At 39.3% G+C, this 15,767-nt stretch overlaps 2 protein-coding genes across 2 annotated transcripts in view; one reads left to right on the forward strand and one right to left on the reverse strand.

Annotated features, from left to right (window-relative positions):
* AZI2 (5-azacytidine induced 2) overlaps nt 1–2,884 on the forward strand; it is a 38,678-nt gene extending 35,794 nt beyond the window's left edge. Inside the window, 2 exon segments of the mRNA XM_030328538.1 lie at nt 815–1,148; nt 1,150–2,884. Of these exon segments, the coding sequence (XP_030184398.1) occupies nt 815–1,148; nt 1,150–1,225 (410 nt within the window). The 3' untranslated portion in view covers nt 1,226–2,884.
* A 2,114-nt stretch (nt 2,885–4,998) lies between these two features.
* CMC1 (C-X9-C motif containing 1) overlaps nt 4,999–15,767 on the reverse strand; it is a 98,385-nt gene continuing 87,616 nt past the window's right edge. Inside the window, exons 5-6 of the mRNA XM_030330129.1 lie at nt 8,348–8,438; nt 4,999–5,261 (exon numbers count right to left, since the gene is read on the reverse strand). Of these exons, the coding sequence (XP_030185989.1) occupies nt 5,141–5,261; nt 8,348–8,438 (212 nt within the window). The 3' untranslated portion in view covers nt 4,999–5,140. The remainder of the gene's footprint in view (nt 5,262–8,347; nt 8,439–15,767) is intronic.

The raw sequence follows: 15,767 nt of genomic DNA on the forward strand, positions 1-15,767 counted from the left end.
TCTCCACTCCTTCCCCTCTTCCCAAGAAAAAAGGCAATGAGCTCATTTTATAATATGGTTCAGTTTCTTCTAAAATGATAGATTCAAGCCCGAGTTATAATTCTTAGCATTTTGCCCTAGTAGGTTGAATTGGAAGGGGAGGAAAACCTTAGACTACCATTATGTTGGCTAAGACTAGCTAAATAATTGCTTCAGTTTATTTTCTAAGCCATTACGTGTGTACTAAACTCATTTTTTCTCTTGACTTATTACTGTGACCACAGCAGAAATGTGTGTTTATAAGAAACAGAATTATTTTATAAATTCTATTCAAACTGTTTTATCCTTAAGAGCCTTTGAATGTATATTAAATAACTTACTTTGGGCCTCACCAATTCAAAATATAATCATTGCAGAAGAAATTTATTTTGAAGCACCTATGGAAAAAAGATTTGAATAAGCAAAGGAATATTATATTTAAGAACAGCTTTCTTGGTTTCCATGGACACTTAAACAGTAGGCAGGCTTTCTCTAGTCACAATACAATTCTTCACCTTTATTAATGGTCCTATGATATAGGCAGGACAAGAATACCATGTCCATTTTGCAGACGAGAGAAGTGACACCTGGAAGCACAAAAAGTGGCTGAACCTAAAGTCACAATGTCAGTAAATAAGTGATCCAGGATTAGAACTCGATCATTTGTCATCTGTCTCAAATCATAGTGCCCCAGTGATCATGTTAACTTGGAAATATTATTTCCAGTTCTAGATTCAGCCAAATTAGGATCACAAATGCCTTGACAACTGACCTTTAGCTTGTGCTTTCTTTTTAGCCTGTGCCCCAATAGGATGCATGGAAGACCTTGGGAAAGACAGCACAAAACTGCACTTGGCGAATTTTACTGCAACATACAAAAGACATTCCCCCCTGTCACCAAATGGCAAAACTCTTTGCCACACCACATCTTCCCCTTTATCAGGAGATATGAAGGTTTTATCAGAGAAAGCAATTCTCCAATCATGGACAGATAATGAGCGATCCATTCTTCATGATGGTACTAACTTTCAGGAACACAACTCTTACGGCAGAAGTTCTCTGGAAGATAATTCTTGGGTATTCCCAAGCCCTCCTAAATCAAGTGAGACAGCATTTGGGGAACTAAAAATAAACTTTGCCTTTATCCAACCTGCCACCACTGCATTACTTGGATCAACATAATCAAAACTGCCTTTATAAGAATTAGTTCTGAAGAGATTTCAGGATTTGGTCATGAGGTTACTGTTATCTCCTTCAGTGGCTCTCAAGAAATTACTTAACTGAAAGCAGATTTTGAATAAACTTTTGCAGAGTTCTTCAGTATATACATTTGCACATACTGTTCTCCACATCATGTATCAATTTTCCAGTATGAAAGAGCACCCTCCAGCTCCATGTTCTAAGAATCAGATGTAAGCTACTAATTAATAAATAAACTTAAGGTGTTTCAAAGAAACGATTCTACCTTTGATAGTAATTGTAAATAACTGCCTCTCATGTAAAGGATGGAATTAAAATTTTTCAGGACATGGTTTTATATAGCATGTGAAATGCCTAAATATCTGTTCATAAAAATAAGAGGCCATGAATATGTGAGAAAAATTGTAAGTTGCTTTAATTTGCATAAAAGACAAATGGCAAAGTGAATAGGTTCTATTTGTAGTGACCTTAAAGATGAAAATTATAGTTGAATAATATAGGTTATTCCATCTGCATATGCTATTGTGTTTCAAAGTTTAAGACTCAGTAACATTGTGATTAAAAAATGGTTTCAAGACTTGAAATAACCTGCTCATTGAAACCAACTTTGTCCCATACATCCTTCAAATCCTAACTGAAAAAAGTGATGAAATAGTTGAAAACCTATGTGGTGTGTGAACTATTTTAATACCTCATTATCCAATTAGAAGTAGAAAGAGCATCACACAGGTTGCAGTCTAATCTGTGCCTTCAGTGGTCCATAATAAAAAGCTAAATATGTAACTGGATAAAGTCATTTTCTTCAAAGGGTCTATACCTGCTTGTTATGTACAGCGACTTATAAATTGTTAGACTTTGTTTTGAAATGTAAGAGTGACTTTTGATTAACCACATTAAGAATTTTAGTTCTGTAAACCAAATTCTGTGCTGTATTGATATAGTCTGATCACGGAATGTCCCCAAACTTTTTGATTCTAAGTGGCCTATCATTTATAAACAAAGATATAACAAGGATGGCTTCACATGGAAATCTGTCTAAATTCTTTCAGGGTGGTGGTATTAACATTGTAATATAATGTATTAGTTGGCTTATACATCTTTTGCCTCAGATAAACTGTTTCATGTAGGAGACCTTTATCCTTTTTGATAGACAGTTTCAAATATCTTGAACTCAAAAGAATATCTCAGATCTCTTCTATATTAACTGAATAGCATACATACATAAACAGTGTTCACTGGTCACAGATATTTTTGTCTTTCTATTATCTTACTCACTTATTCAGGCTTGTCTGTGATTAATGGAATTGGTGTCAGATGCTGGAATTTATTCTGACCAATGAACACAGCTGACTCCAGGGAGTACAATCTCCTGCCAAGTAATAGAACAAAACCCAATATGCATAAAACAAATACAAGACTCCAGGCTTTAGCTAAAGGAAGCAACTACCTGTGTAATAACAAAGCAGCAGAAACTATTTCTCATGTGGCTGCATAGGCTGTATATTATATCTCATCTCTAATGTAGCTTACTGGTTTGCCTTTTGTAAAACCAAGGTTGGAAACTTTCCTTTGTAAAGAAGTTGTATGAGATAATGGCTTGATTAATGTTTTGAATAATGCCAAGAAATTGTTTAATTAAAATAAATTATTTTTGTTTGAAATTGAAGTGAACGTGAAATACTGTCCTTGCCTATATATTCCAGGGTCAGGTACTAATTATCAGTTGTTAATTTGATTCACGTTACAGGCATTTATCTTGTTAAACCAACTTCTTTTGAGTAGAAAAAATGTTCTTCCATCTGAACAACAGGGTAGCTGTCAAACAGGTATGCCAGAAATCCGAGTTGATGTTCTTTACAGTTTAAAGGGCTAAATAAATGATGGTAAGACTTGAACCAAAAAATTTACCCAGCCATAAATTTTAAAACATACACTTTATGATCATCTCCGTTCTATGTAAGATTCAAAGAGAAATGAGAAGGGCCCATCTGTAGTTTATTATCTACTTAAGATGGAAAATTTTATGTCGACTTCTTTCATACCACTTGAAACTTGCTCCAAAGGGCTTCCCTCGAAAATTTCCTTGATCTTCATCTTTTTATGATAACTCAGTTTACATTTACATAGAATGAAGACAGGTAGCAACAAAAAGACACTTACTCCCTCCTCTTCATCTCCTATGAGCAAAAATAAAATTTGTATCTTCTCTAATAGGAAACTGAGGTTCTGCCAAAATGGAACCTAATTCCTACATAGAGCAGGGACATACCTATGGGGAAAATGAGAAAACCAAGTAAGTAGGGAAGAGTTCAAACTTCAAGAACTAAGACTGAATTGTAGGAAAACAGTAATGATCTAATCCAGAAAGGACTTGGGTCAAGGTGGATATTTAGGGGAAGAAAATCTGTGCATTGTTAATAATACCAGCCAGCGATACGAATGAGCAAGCAGAACAACTGAGGCAGCTGTACTCGTGGGCGAAGTAGACCAGTGTGCTGGCTAGGCCTGGATATTCTGAAAGCTGTAATCAATGGTACAGTTCCTGACAGGGAGGAACATATTTATATAGCCTACTGTCCAGCGCCTATGGGGAAAGTGACATCTACATAAATGAATTTCCCACATAAAATTGAAGGTGATTTCTCTGATTCTCATCCAAATTATAAATTAGCCACAGGTTATATATTTCACTAGCTTCCTAAAGTAACTATTTGCTTTTTCTTCATTTGCATCATTTAAAACCAAGAATTAAGGTCCTGTGCTCTAGCAAATGTACAATACCAAAAGACCAACAGAAGAATATAGGCTTGTTTACCCCTATGATATGTGATCTCTAGGTTTCTATATTTGCTTTGCTTTGGTCTGTTCTAGTAATCTTCCTTTTGATCTGTGGCCTGGGAAAATGTGGTTTCTTTGGGTTTCAAATAAGAGTAAAATAGTTCTTTGAGCGATTGTCTTAAGTATAGAATTTGAACATTGGTTCTTCAGGGTCCTATCTGCTTAAAACTAAGTCCTTTAAAAAAATCTCAGCTCTATTTCATGGGACTGGGACAAAGTTAAATCTTGTCCTAGTAGGTAGTACTTTCTATTTGTGATTTTAATGAGAACTATGTAAGTATATATAAATTTTACTTACTTGGAAACTGGTTGCAGTGGCTACAGTGAACAGAGTTCATGGAAGAAAAAAGAGCAACTTTTAATATAAAAGTTCAACCTGGGACCAAATTACTGCACTCAGACAGTTGTTTTAGACTAGCTCCTGAAATCATTAAACTATTTTCAGTAGCCAAACAGGTCAAGGATAATAATTCAATTTTAGGAAATTTTCCATCAAATATTAAGTAAAATTAATTCATGTATAAGTACTTCTTCATCTATGTTTCCAAATAATCCTTTACTACTACTACTAACAATAACCCTGGCACTGTCCTGCATACTCTACTTACCTTCAGTAACCCTCACAGTGAGAATTACTTCCCTGGTTGAATAACTAGTAAGTGACATAACCAGGAAGGATTCTGGTTCGTAACTATTCTGCTATACCGCCTCGTTATTAACACCTTTGACAGCTCCTGCTTTCCTTTGGTTACTTCTGGTCTCTGTGATTAGCCACTGGAAGGGAGTAATATCAAGTCTATACAGAACCCTAAAAATCACTGTTAGATTATCACTGTTAGATAACCGTAATAGTGGAAAAACTTACAAAAAAATCCATAATGACCAGGCAGACCATATCCCAGTTCATTATTTACTCCTCCCATCCCATTTGATAAATTTAACTTTGAAATTAAAAAAAAAAAATCTTTATTTCAGATAATATTTCCATCATTTAGGATAAAGCAAACACTTCCTTGAGTCCATTATTTCAGGTGATAATGATTTCCATGAATATCAGAGCTCTTGAGTATCGCTGAATATTTGCCTACATGCTTGTGGGAAGCTTCTGTAGCCTTTTCTTGGTAGGAATTCCAGTTTTTCTGAATTCTTCCCTTTCCTTCAGGTATTCCATTTTGCATTCTTCATAAAAGGCTGGATCATTATAACTAAAAGAAGGAAATGAATATCTCCTTTTAAAATGAGGTTTCGCAAGCATTTAATGTAAGCTTACTTTAAATAACATTCAGACATTTCATCAGGTATAATCTTTAGGAATAGATTTTAAGAAATGGTCATAAATACAGTGTAAACATTAGGTTATCAAACTAGTTCATTTTTGAAAGGCACCGTCCCGGGACAGAGCAATGAGAAGCACAGTACCCATCCTCAGAAGGCCATGGTGTTCTGGAGCACATGAGTAAAGGCTGTGGCAACAAGCATACAAAGTGCTGTGCCAGAGCGCAAAGGTGAGGAAAACCTGATGCACGAAGAACTGCAAGTAAATTAGTGTCCTTGCAGCAGATCATGCACATAAGAGAAAGGGCCTGGGATGAAGCCAGACTGGGCAAAGGCCGCATCACGAAGGTCATTTTATGCCATACCAAGAAGTTGAAGTCTATCCCGAAGGCAATGGGCCACTATTAACAGAAGAACTTGAAGATCAGTTTTGTGTCTTAGATCACTCTGACAGCATGTGACAGGCCAAAAGGGGGCAGCAAGGTTAGAGGCAGGATGCCTGTAAGGTAAGTAAACTATTCAACTAATCTAGCCAAGGATGATGAGGGAGGGCCCTAAGCTAAAGGAGGAGCAGTTGTGATGAAAAGGACGAAATGGATCTGGGGGAGATTTAGGAAATAAAATCAACAGGAAATAACCATTTAGAGTTAGGAGACAAGGAAAATTCTAAACTCTAGACACACGATGTAGAAGGAAAAGGAGGTGAGTTCAGTTTTGGACCTGAAGAAAGTAGCAAAGAAATGTCATGACCTAAGGAAGTAACCAAAGTCATGGGTCCAAACAGCTTTTGCAGACCTAAGCATGAGAAGAGAACCGGGAGCCCACTTTCTAAAGGATTCAGTTCAAGAAGATAAGGATGAGAAGAAGTAAGAGATGTTGGGGGAACAGTAAAGAGCATAAGAGAAGCCAGGTAGAAGAGAATTTTAAGGGGCTTCTGGAGAGGGAGGTCAAGTGAAAGAAAAAGGACTGAAACGCTATTCACTGGATCTGGCTACCATGAATCCACTAGAACCTTTAGGAGAAGCAGTCTCAGTGGAAGGGGGCAGAAGTCAGACAGCAGTTTACTGAAGAATGAATGAAGACGCGGGTAGAAATAAAAGCAACCACTTATGTTTCAAGATGTCGCTACAGCGAGAGGAGAGAGGGCGGTGGTTGGTTACCTTCATTTCGTGGAATGTCAACAGTAAATAAAGCAGAGCACTTTCTTATTCAAAGGTGAAGAAACACAGTGTGTTGAAAATTGAGGTCAAGTAAAATCCTTTACTCCGTTTAGCAAATGTCATAACCCTCTTTTGTTTCCTTCACTGCTTTTCTCTCTTCTAAAGAGATGCAGCCTCCTCCAACCCCTCCCAGCCCCTTCCCCAGAACAGACTAGAACCTCTTATTTTTTCCTATTTCCAGGGGGTAAAAGGAAGGATATTTAAATAATATTCAGATAACAAAAGCTAACAAATACAATAAAAAAAGGAGCTACCACTGATTGACTCCCCACTATGTGCCAGGCACTGTTGTAGTGAATTTACATACAGTTCCTCACAATCACTGCACCAGGAATAATTTCCTGTCTTCTATGAGGAACCTGCCCAAGGCTTTACCACTAGCTAAGCTCTGACTGGTCCAGAAGGTCAGCCCCACTGCCCTCTCCACAGCCCGCGCTCCTGCCCCTCTGCTCTAGTGATGCCCATCTGGGAGAGAGAGATAATATGGCAAATTAAGAACAAGTTATTATGACAAACTGAGGTGTAAAAATTCTTTAATATATAAAAAAAGCATTTAACAAATCCAGTCACAAAGAAGTTTAACCAGTTCATCGATCCATCACGCATCTCTTAGGAGCATGAGGAACAAAACTGGAAGAAAAGTAAGTCATAGAAGGAACTCTTACCCCTCTATGATGAAGTGCTTAGTGCAGGTCCTGGCCCATAAATAAGGGTGTGTTTCCTCGTCTATAAATGCAGACATTAGTTTAACTTCCCAAGTCCCCTACCTACAGAATTTTTTTTTTAAGTTTATAAATTTTAAATTTCTGTGTACATTATTTGCTATCAATGAAAACAGGGGCACCTGGGTGGCTCAGTCCATTAAGCGTCCCATCCAGTCATGACCTCGCAGTTCGTGAGTTCGAACCCCACATCGAGCTCTGAACTGATGGTGCAGAGCCCGCTTGGGATTCTCTGTGCCCCTCCCCTCCCCACATTCTTCCTCTCTCTCAAAATAAATAAACATTAAAAAAAAAATAATTGATTCAGATAATCACTACTTTTTATCTAATTCCCTAATAAGGAAGTATCAAACCATGCGGACCTATATGTTTCACAGGCTAGAGGAGCACAGTTAGAGAAGGAAATATAAGGGATAACCAAAACCACGACCTCACAGCTATCAATGAACAATACGAAAGTATTCTGCAATACTGTGAATAATGTAGATAATGAAATGTGTGGGGAGATACGGCAGAAAGCACTTGCATGCAAAGAACCTGCAAAGTTTTCCTTTAATATTCAACTAAATGTCAGTGAACGTATTTAAGACTTATTTTTAAATCGATTAATCTCAAAAATCAAAATTTACCTTTGTATCCTTCATTTGATGTAGGGCAACTTTCCTAGGAATTGAATTATATTAATCCCCCAAATCACCAGGCCGACAAATCATCTAATTCAGTACATTTTCATTAGAGGAGACAAATATAAACCCATCTGTAATATATTCTATAGATCAACTGTTCACGAAAAGGAATTTGGTAAGTCATGTGAAAAATCCTGTATTTTTGTTCGCGGATCTCATATTTTTAATCAGATGCAATGTTGACACATAACTTGACAAGACCTTTCGTAAATACGTTGCTTAGTATGTAACAAACTGAAATCTCAGACTCAGCTAACAATACCAAAGATGTGATGGGGCTAGTAAAGGACCTATTACATGTAATGAGTTAAATAACACACTCTTACCTACTACATACGTCACACACATACACACACAGAGAAGCATAAACAATGGGGTGATGACTTACTGAGCAGTTAGACATTCTTTCAATGCAGAATTTTCTTTTCGGCATTTTACTACCATAAGGATTCCAGAGTCCTTGCAACATTTGGTAAAATCTGAAAAAATGTGGAAAGAACAAAACAGCCTGCAGTTACATCAACACAATTTTCAACAGCTCTAAAATATTCATCCACTTAACATCCGTTACCTAGATTGTGCCTGGCACACGGCACACCCTCCACAAAAGACACACACATGAATAAAAGGCAGAACCGGACGAGTGCCGTTAACTCTGCAGGAATAAAGAAGGAACTCTGAAAGGGGGGAGAGAGGACCTCTGAGGAGGCGTCATGGAGAGAGAAGGGACGTAGAGAATAAGGGAGATTTCTAACAGAAATAGGGTATCTGGGGCGCCTGGGTGGCGCAGTCGGTTAAGCGTCCGACTTCAGCCAGGTCACGATCTCGTGGTCCGTGGGTTCGAGCCCCGCGTCAGGCTCTGGGCTGATGGCTCAGAGCCTGGAGCCTGTTTCCGATTCTGTGTCTCCCTCTCTCTCTGCCCCTCCCCCGTTCATGCTCTGTCTCTCTCTGTCCCAAAAATAAATAAACGTTGAAAAAAAAAAAAGAAGAAAGAAATAGGGTATCTTTCACAAGAAATGAGTAAGGAGAGTAAAAGGGAAGCCGTTTCCAGACACGGGCATCTGGCGTCTAGTTTCGCGTGTCTTCGATGGCGTCAAGGCACCCCCTTTAAGACAAAGCTGCCACGGTGCCTTGACTTCTGATGACAGAACTCCCACTCCATTCCCAAGGCAACTCTTAGACGCCCCTGAAAATTCAAACGGCTTTCGGTCAAATTTCCGTTCTGGTAGTTTGCCTTTTAGATTGTACTGGTCCCTTGGTATCCTGCCTTCTCAGCACTGCCAACCCAGAAGAGCCTGGTGCCATAATCCGGTTTGCTTTGGGTCGGACTCGGTCCGACCTCACTCCTGCCACAGGACCACGTGCCGTGCCGCAGCTACTCCTGACTATCCTGGTCCTTCCTCCTGTCCACCGGCTGCTCTAGTTTCAGCTCTGCCATCTCCAACCTGCTGCAAGTAACCAACCACGTCAGACTTAAATACGAGATCATCCTCACAAAGAAGCTGCAGGTAAAACAGTGTTTTCTGAGTATCTTTTATAACCCCTTTAATGCAAAGTTAACAAGAATGCTCTTTTCTTGAGCTATGCCTTACCCTCCTAGTTCCTAAAGAATAGAATTTATAATGATCTCAAAGCAAGCAGGTAATTCAGGGGTCTCCATGAAGACACATAATATGTAATAAAATATTTTCAAGCCGCAAGCAAACTGGAAATAACTGAGATTTATGAAATGTATAAAAAAACTCACGAGAGGGGCTGTGCTGGGATAAGAGTCCCAGAGCACAGACATTTGTATCTACGCGAAGCGTCACAGCACGCTCTGAAGGATATGTGGCAGGATAGGAACAATGACAACAGATGCAGGAAATGACTTTAATTCAAATAGTTTCATGTGTGCGATCCCATGAAACTGTGGGTGACACGCAGTGACACTCCACATCAAAGACACACAGGATTAGCTTCCTTTAGCTGCTTGTTCTCTACCCTTGGCAATCCCGCTGGTGGCCTTCTGGCTCCTGAACCCAGCCAGGTACCTTGTTTATTTCAACTACAAATATTCTTGTTCCTCTCTGTGCACATGAGCTGAGCTCATGAGCCACATCAGACCAAGGGAATTTCCTTTGTGCTCTCTGACTAAAGACTCCCTACAACTCAAAAGGCAGATCAGACTCACAATCAGCTCATTATTAGTGGTGAACCTGAGGGGTGGCTACATGGCTATCAAAAAGTCCATTAACTTCCACTCTGGAATGTCATTAGCATCCCTACATGTAAATTCTCTACTCACATTATGATACTAAGATCTACCTTTCTATAAGTAACGGTTACGATTCCAGATAAGAACTAAGACCTGGGAAATCCTCAAAGGGAATGTATGTACATAAACTTAACCCAGAAGTGACTAAATCTGGGTAAGGGATTCTTGAAGGGAATTGCCATGCTCCATGGTGAAGAACCATGAGCTTATTCCTCTGCATCACCCAACCTTGGTATAAAGGCACCAGACCAGACCAGTTCATGCTTCTGGATAATGTCTAGAAGAAAGATCATTAGCATCCTGAATTTGCCTAATGAAAATATGCTAGCTGATCAAAACCCTCCTTTTCTGGAAAACACAAACACAATGGCTATTAAAAAGCCCACTTTCTGGGTTATAACAGACCCAATACTTTTACATTTGATAGATTCAAAACAGAATACTTAGACACTGTATTGTTTTCAGATGCATTTTCCCTAATATGAATAAAAATGTTCTTAGTAAGGAATTGATGCAAGATACCATTTATGTGTTCTGACCACAATAAAGACACAGTCTATATATTTTCACACTTGTCCAAATCTCTTCAGGAATAACTGTGACTGGCCTAAAGCCTCAAGCTGTTTGTGAGGTTTTTGTCACTTGTTTGGCAACAAGATTTTAATGAGGATCTTTCTTTCATACCGTATTAGCATACACTCATATAATAATGATGTTGCTAATCCTGCTAACTGAATGGTACTCTAAGACAATTTAAATTCTTTGTCTTTCAGTGTTATGTTAAATGTTACAAAGTTTGTATGCCTATATATAATTTAACATTAATTACCAGTAAAGATTATCAAAATAAAATTTCATTTATTTAAGTACATCTGTAGGAAATACAAATGAAAATCCGTAAACAGAACAGAGAGATTGCTAAAAAAGTTATTTCAAAATTTAAAGAAAGGTACTTTTAAAGATAACATTCCAGACTTTTTTCTTTTTTTTTTTTTTTTAACGTTTATTTATTTTTGAGACAGAGAGAGACACAGCATGAACGGGGGAGGGGCCGAGAGAGAGGGAGACACAGAATCGGAAGCAGGCTCCAGGCTCTGAGCCATCAGCCCAGAGCCCGACGCGGGGCTCGAACTCGCGGACTGCGAGATCGTGACCTGAGCTGAAGTCGGACGCTTAACCGACTGAGCCACCCAGGTGCCCCCAGACTTTTTTCTTAAAAACGTCAAGAACATGGGGTGCCTGGGTGGCTCAGTCAATTCAGCGTCCGACTTCGGCTCAGGTCATAATCTGGTGGTTCATGAGTTCAAGCCCCACGTTGGGCTCTGTGCTGACAGTTCAGAGCCTGCAGCCTGCTTCAGATTCTGCGTCTCCCCCTCTTCCTCACTGCCACTCCCCCACTCAGAGACACTCTGTGTCTCTCTTAAAAATAAATATTAAAAAAGAATGTCAAGAACATGATATCTATTCTTCTCAAACTATTCCAAAAAATAGAAGAGGAAGGAAAACTTGTAAATTCATGATACAAAACCAGTATTACCCTGATGCCAAAACCAGAGAAAAAACACTACAAAAAAGGAAAACTACGGGCCAATATCTCTGATGAACATAGATGCAAAAATCCTGAAAAAAAAAATATATATATATAAGTAAACCAATTTCAACAATACATTTAAAAATGCACTACAATCGAGATTTATTCCAAAGATACAAGAGTGGGTCATTACTCACAAATCAATCAATGTGATACATCACATTAACAAGACAAAGGGATTAAAAACCATATGATCATCTCAACAGATGCAGAAAAAGCATCTGACAAAATGCAACATCTGTTTATAATAAAACCTCTCCACAAAGTAGGTTCAGAGGGATCGCACCTCAACATACTAAGGTGACACATGAAAAACCCATGGCTAGCATCATACTCAATGGTGAAAAACTAAGAGCTTTTCCTCTACCATCAGGAAGAAGACAACGATGTCCAGTCTCACCGCTTTTATTCAACACAGTACTGGAAGTCCTAGCTGTAGTAATCAGACAAGAAAAAGAAATATAAAAGGCATCCAAATCAGGAAGGAAGAATAAAACGGTCACTATTTGCAGATGACATGATGTTATATATAGAAGACCCTAAATTCTCCACCAAAAAACTGTTAGAATTAATAAACTGATTCAGTAAACTTGCAGGATACAAAACTAACACATAGAAATTGGCTGGGTTTCTATCCACTGATAATGAGAAAGAGAAATTAAAAGAATCCCACTTACAACTGCACCAAAAAGAACAAAATATTTAGGAATAAACTTAACCAAGCAGGTGAAAGACTTGTAACCTGAAAATCATAAAACACTGATGAAAGAAACTGAAGACACAAAGGAATGGAAAGATATCCCATGCTCATGAATTGGAAGAACAAATATTGTTATAATACCCATACTACACAAAGCAACCTACAGATTTCATGAAAACCCTACCAAAATACCAACAGCATTTTTCACAGAATGAGAACAAATAACCTTAATACTGATACAGAACCACAAAAGAACCTGAACAGACAAAGCAATCTTGAGAAAGAAGAACAAAGCTAGATCACAATTCCAGATTTATTTTTTTTTTATTTTTTTTTAATTTTTTATTTTTCAACATTCATTTATTTTTGGGACAGAGAGAGACAGAGCATGAACGGGGGAGGGGCAGAGAGAGAGGGAGACACAGAATCGGAAACAGGCTCCAGGCTCTGAGCCATCAGCCCCGAGCCTGACGCGGGGCTCGAACTCACGGACCGCGAGATCGTGACCTGGCTGAAGTCGGATGCTTAACCGACTGCGCCACCCAGGCACCCCACAATTCCAGATTTAAAGATATGCTATAAAGCTTTAATAATCAAAACACTATGGTATGGGCAGAAAAACATAGATGAATTAAACAGAACAGAGAGCCCAGAAATAAATCCACACTTATACGGTCAATTAATCTTTGACAAAAGAGGCAAGAATATGCAATGGGAAAAAGACAGTCTCTTCAACAAATGATGCTGGGAAGACTGGACAGCTACATGCAAAAGGATGAAACTGGACCACTTTCTTACATCATACACAAAAATAAACTCAAAATGGATGACTAAAGACCTCAATGTGAGACCTCAAACCATAGAACTTCTAGAAGAAAACATCAGCAGTAATCTCTTTGACATCAGCCTTGGCAACATTGTTTTTAGATATCTCTCCTGAGGCAAGGGAGACAAAAGCAAAAATAAACTATTGGGACTACATCAAAATAAAAAGCTTTTGCACAGCAAAGGAGACCATGAACAGAATGAGAAGGCAACCTATTGAATAGGAGATGATATTTGCAAAAATCTACTATTTAAAAGAAATTAAAAAGCTTAAGGGGAATACTCAAGATTTATTATCTCTATTTATTAGAATATAAATTAATGGCAGTAAGATGTGATTCCAACAAAAAGCATTTAGTATGTAACACTTGGAACAGAGATGACTTCTACTTATGGAAAGCCAAAGGACAATGACACATAAATGACACATATGACCCTGTCCAGGGTCTACAATGGTTCCTGGAGATGTTCTGGGGAGGACTGTAGAATAGGAAGATTCGAAGCTCATGTTGTCCCACGGATACAACTAGATAACATTCACATCAGTATAAAAGACCCAGAAAATGTCCCCAAGACTGGCAGAACAAACCCCACACTGAAGTGTAGAGAAGAGCCCACCTCAAAGAGGGTAGGAAGCGTGAAGACACAGTCAGGAACTAAATGGACTTGTGGGACTGTCCGTTGGAGGGAGGGATGCCAGGGTTATGGGAAGGGAAAAGAAACAAACTCTTACACTGGGGATCCCACATGGGAAAGAAAAATCCCCGTAACATTTGGCTTTGAAAACCAAAGGGGCCAAATTTCATGAGTTCTTAGAATTAGCAGAGCTTAACACCAGGAATATTAAAAATCAGCAGGTTCAAGCTCTGGGAGAGCTGAGAGGGCAAGAGAAAACGGAGTCCCTCATCCTTAAAGAGACAGTACAACAAAGAGCCCTTAGAGATGCAGCATGGAAGCAGAAGTTTGGAAACTGGGCCATAGAGAAGGGAGAGTTATGTCACTCATCTCGGAGCCTGTCCTGGAGGGACACAGATGGCTGGGGGACTCCTCCAGGGACAAAGGAACTGGTAGAACCATTTCCCTCCCCCCATCGCCTAAAATAAACACACGGCCACCTGTGAGAACGAGCCTGGCACACCACTGGCCACCTAACTCGCTACTAGTACGCCATCCCCCCTCCCGCTAGAGCAAGCTTCTGAAGAGCTGCTCCCTCCAAAGCTCTTGGCTGGAACCCATCCAAAGCAGCACCACAAGCTCCAACTGTGTAAGCAGCTGTGACAGGGGCCAGTACCACTCCAAAGGGACTCTTGTCCTGGGGAGAGGGGAAGATAACCACACACACTGGTCCGAATGCGACTCCAGCAGTGGGGTGGGGGCAGGCAGGAGTCTGACTGCAGGTCCCACCCACCTACCAAAAGGTTCTCAGGGGCAACACAGGGAAAGCACCCTGCACTTGGTGCTACTGTATCTCTGACAGACGCCTGTTTTGACTCAACTCAAGCCCAAGGTGGCCCCCGACTGGCCCATGAACACCACAGGGACCAAACCCTGTCCGCAACAGGCAAAGAGAGCTACTGCAGACAAATGAACCGAAGGAAAAGAGGCCAAACCATAACACCAGGGTGCATGCGACACACAAAGGAGACACCCCTGAAGTGCCAGGTTGTGGTGAACAGGGGATGCCACACTGCAGGGCACTACAGGACCTCCTATTCATTAGGCCATTACTTTCAAGAGCTGGAAACACAGCTGAGTTTCCTGACACACAGAAACAGAGTTAGACACACTGAGGACAAAGGAAAACGTCCCAAATGAAGGAACAAAATCACAGCAAGCTACCTAAGGGAAATGGAGAAAAGTAACATGGCTGATAGAGAACTTAAAGTAATAAATCATAAAAATACTCACTGGACTTGAGAAAAGAGTAGAAGACCTCAGTAAGACCCTTAACAAAGAGACAGAAAACATAAAAAAGAATCATTCAGAGATGAAGACCTCAATAAATGAAATTAAAAATAAGAATAAATCATAGACTAAAGGAAGCAGAAGAATAAATCAGTAACCTAGAGGACAGACTAATGGAAAGCAATCAAGCTGAGTAGGTTGAGAGAAAAAAAAAAAAAAAACAGAATGAAAAGAGACTTAGGGAATTCAGTGACACCATCAAATATAGTAACATCCACATTATAGGGATATCAGAAAGGTAAGACTAAGAAAAGGGGGCAGAAAATATACTTGAAGAAGTAATAGCTGAAAATTTCCCAAATATGGGGAAGGAAACAAATCTAGGTTGAGGTCGCACAGAGTGCTCCCCCAACAAAATTGACCCAAAGAATTCTGCAACAAGACACAGAATAATTAAAATGGCAAGAAGCAGTAATGAAGAGAGAATTTTAAAAGCACCAAGAGAAAACAAAACAGTTACATACAAAGGC

Source organism: Lynx canadensis, chromosome C2, assembly GCF_007474595.2.
Source record: "Lynx canadensis isolate LIC74 chromosome C2, mLynCan4.pri.v2, whole genome shotgun sequence".
Classification (NCBI taxonomy): domain Eukaryota; kingdom Metazoa; phylum Chordata; class Mammalia; order Carnivora; family Felidae; genus Lynx; species Lynx canadensis.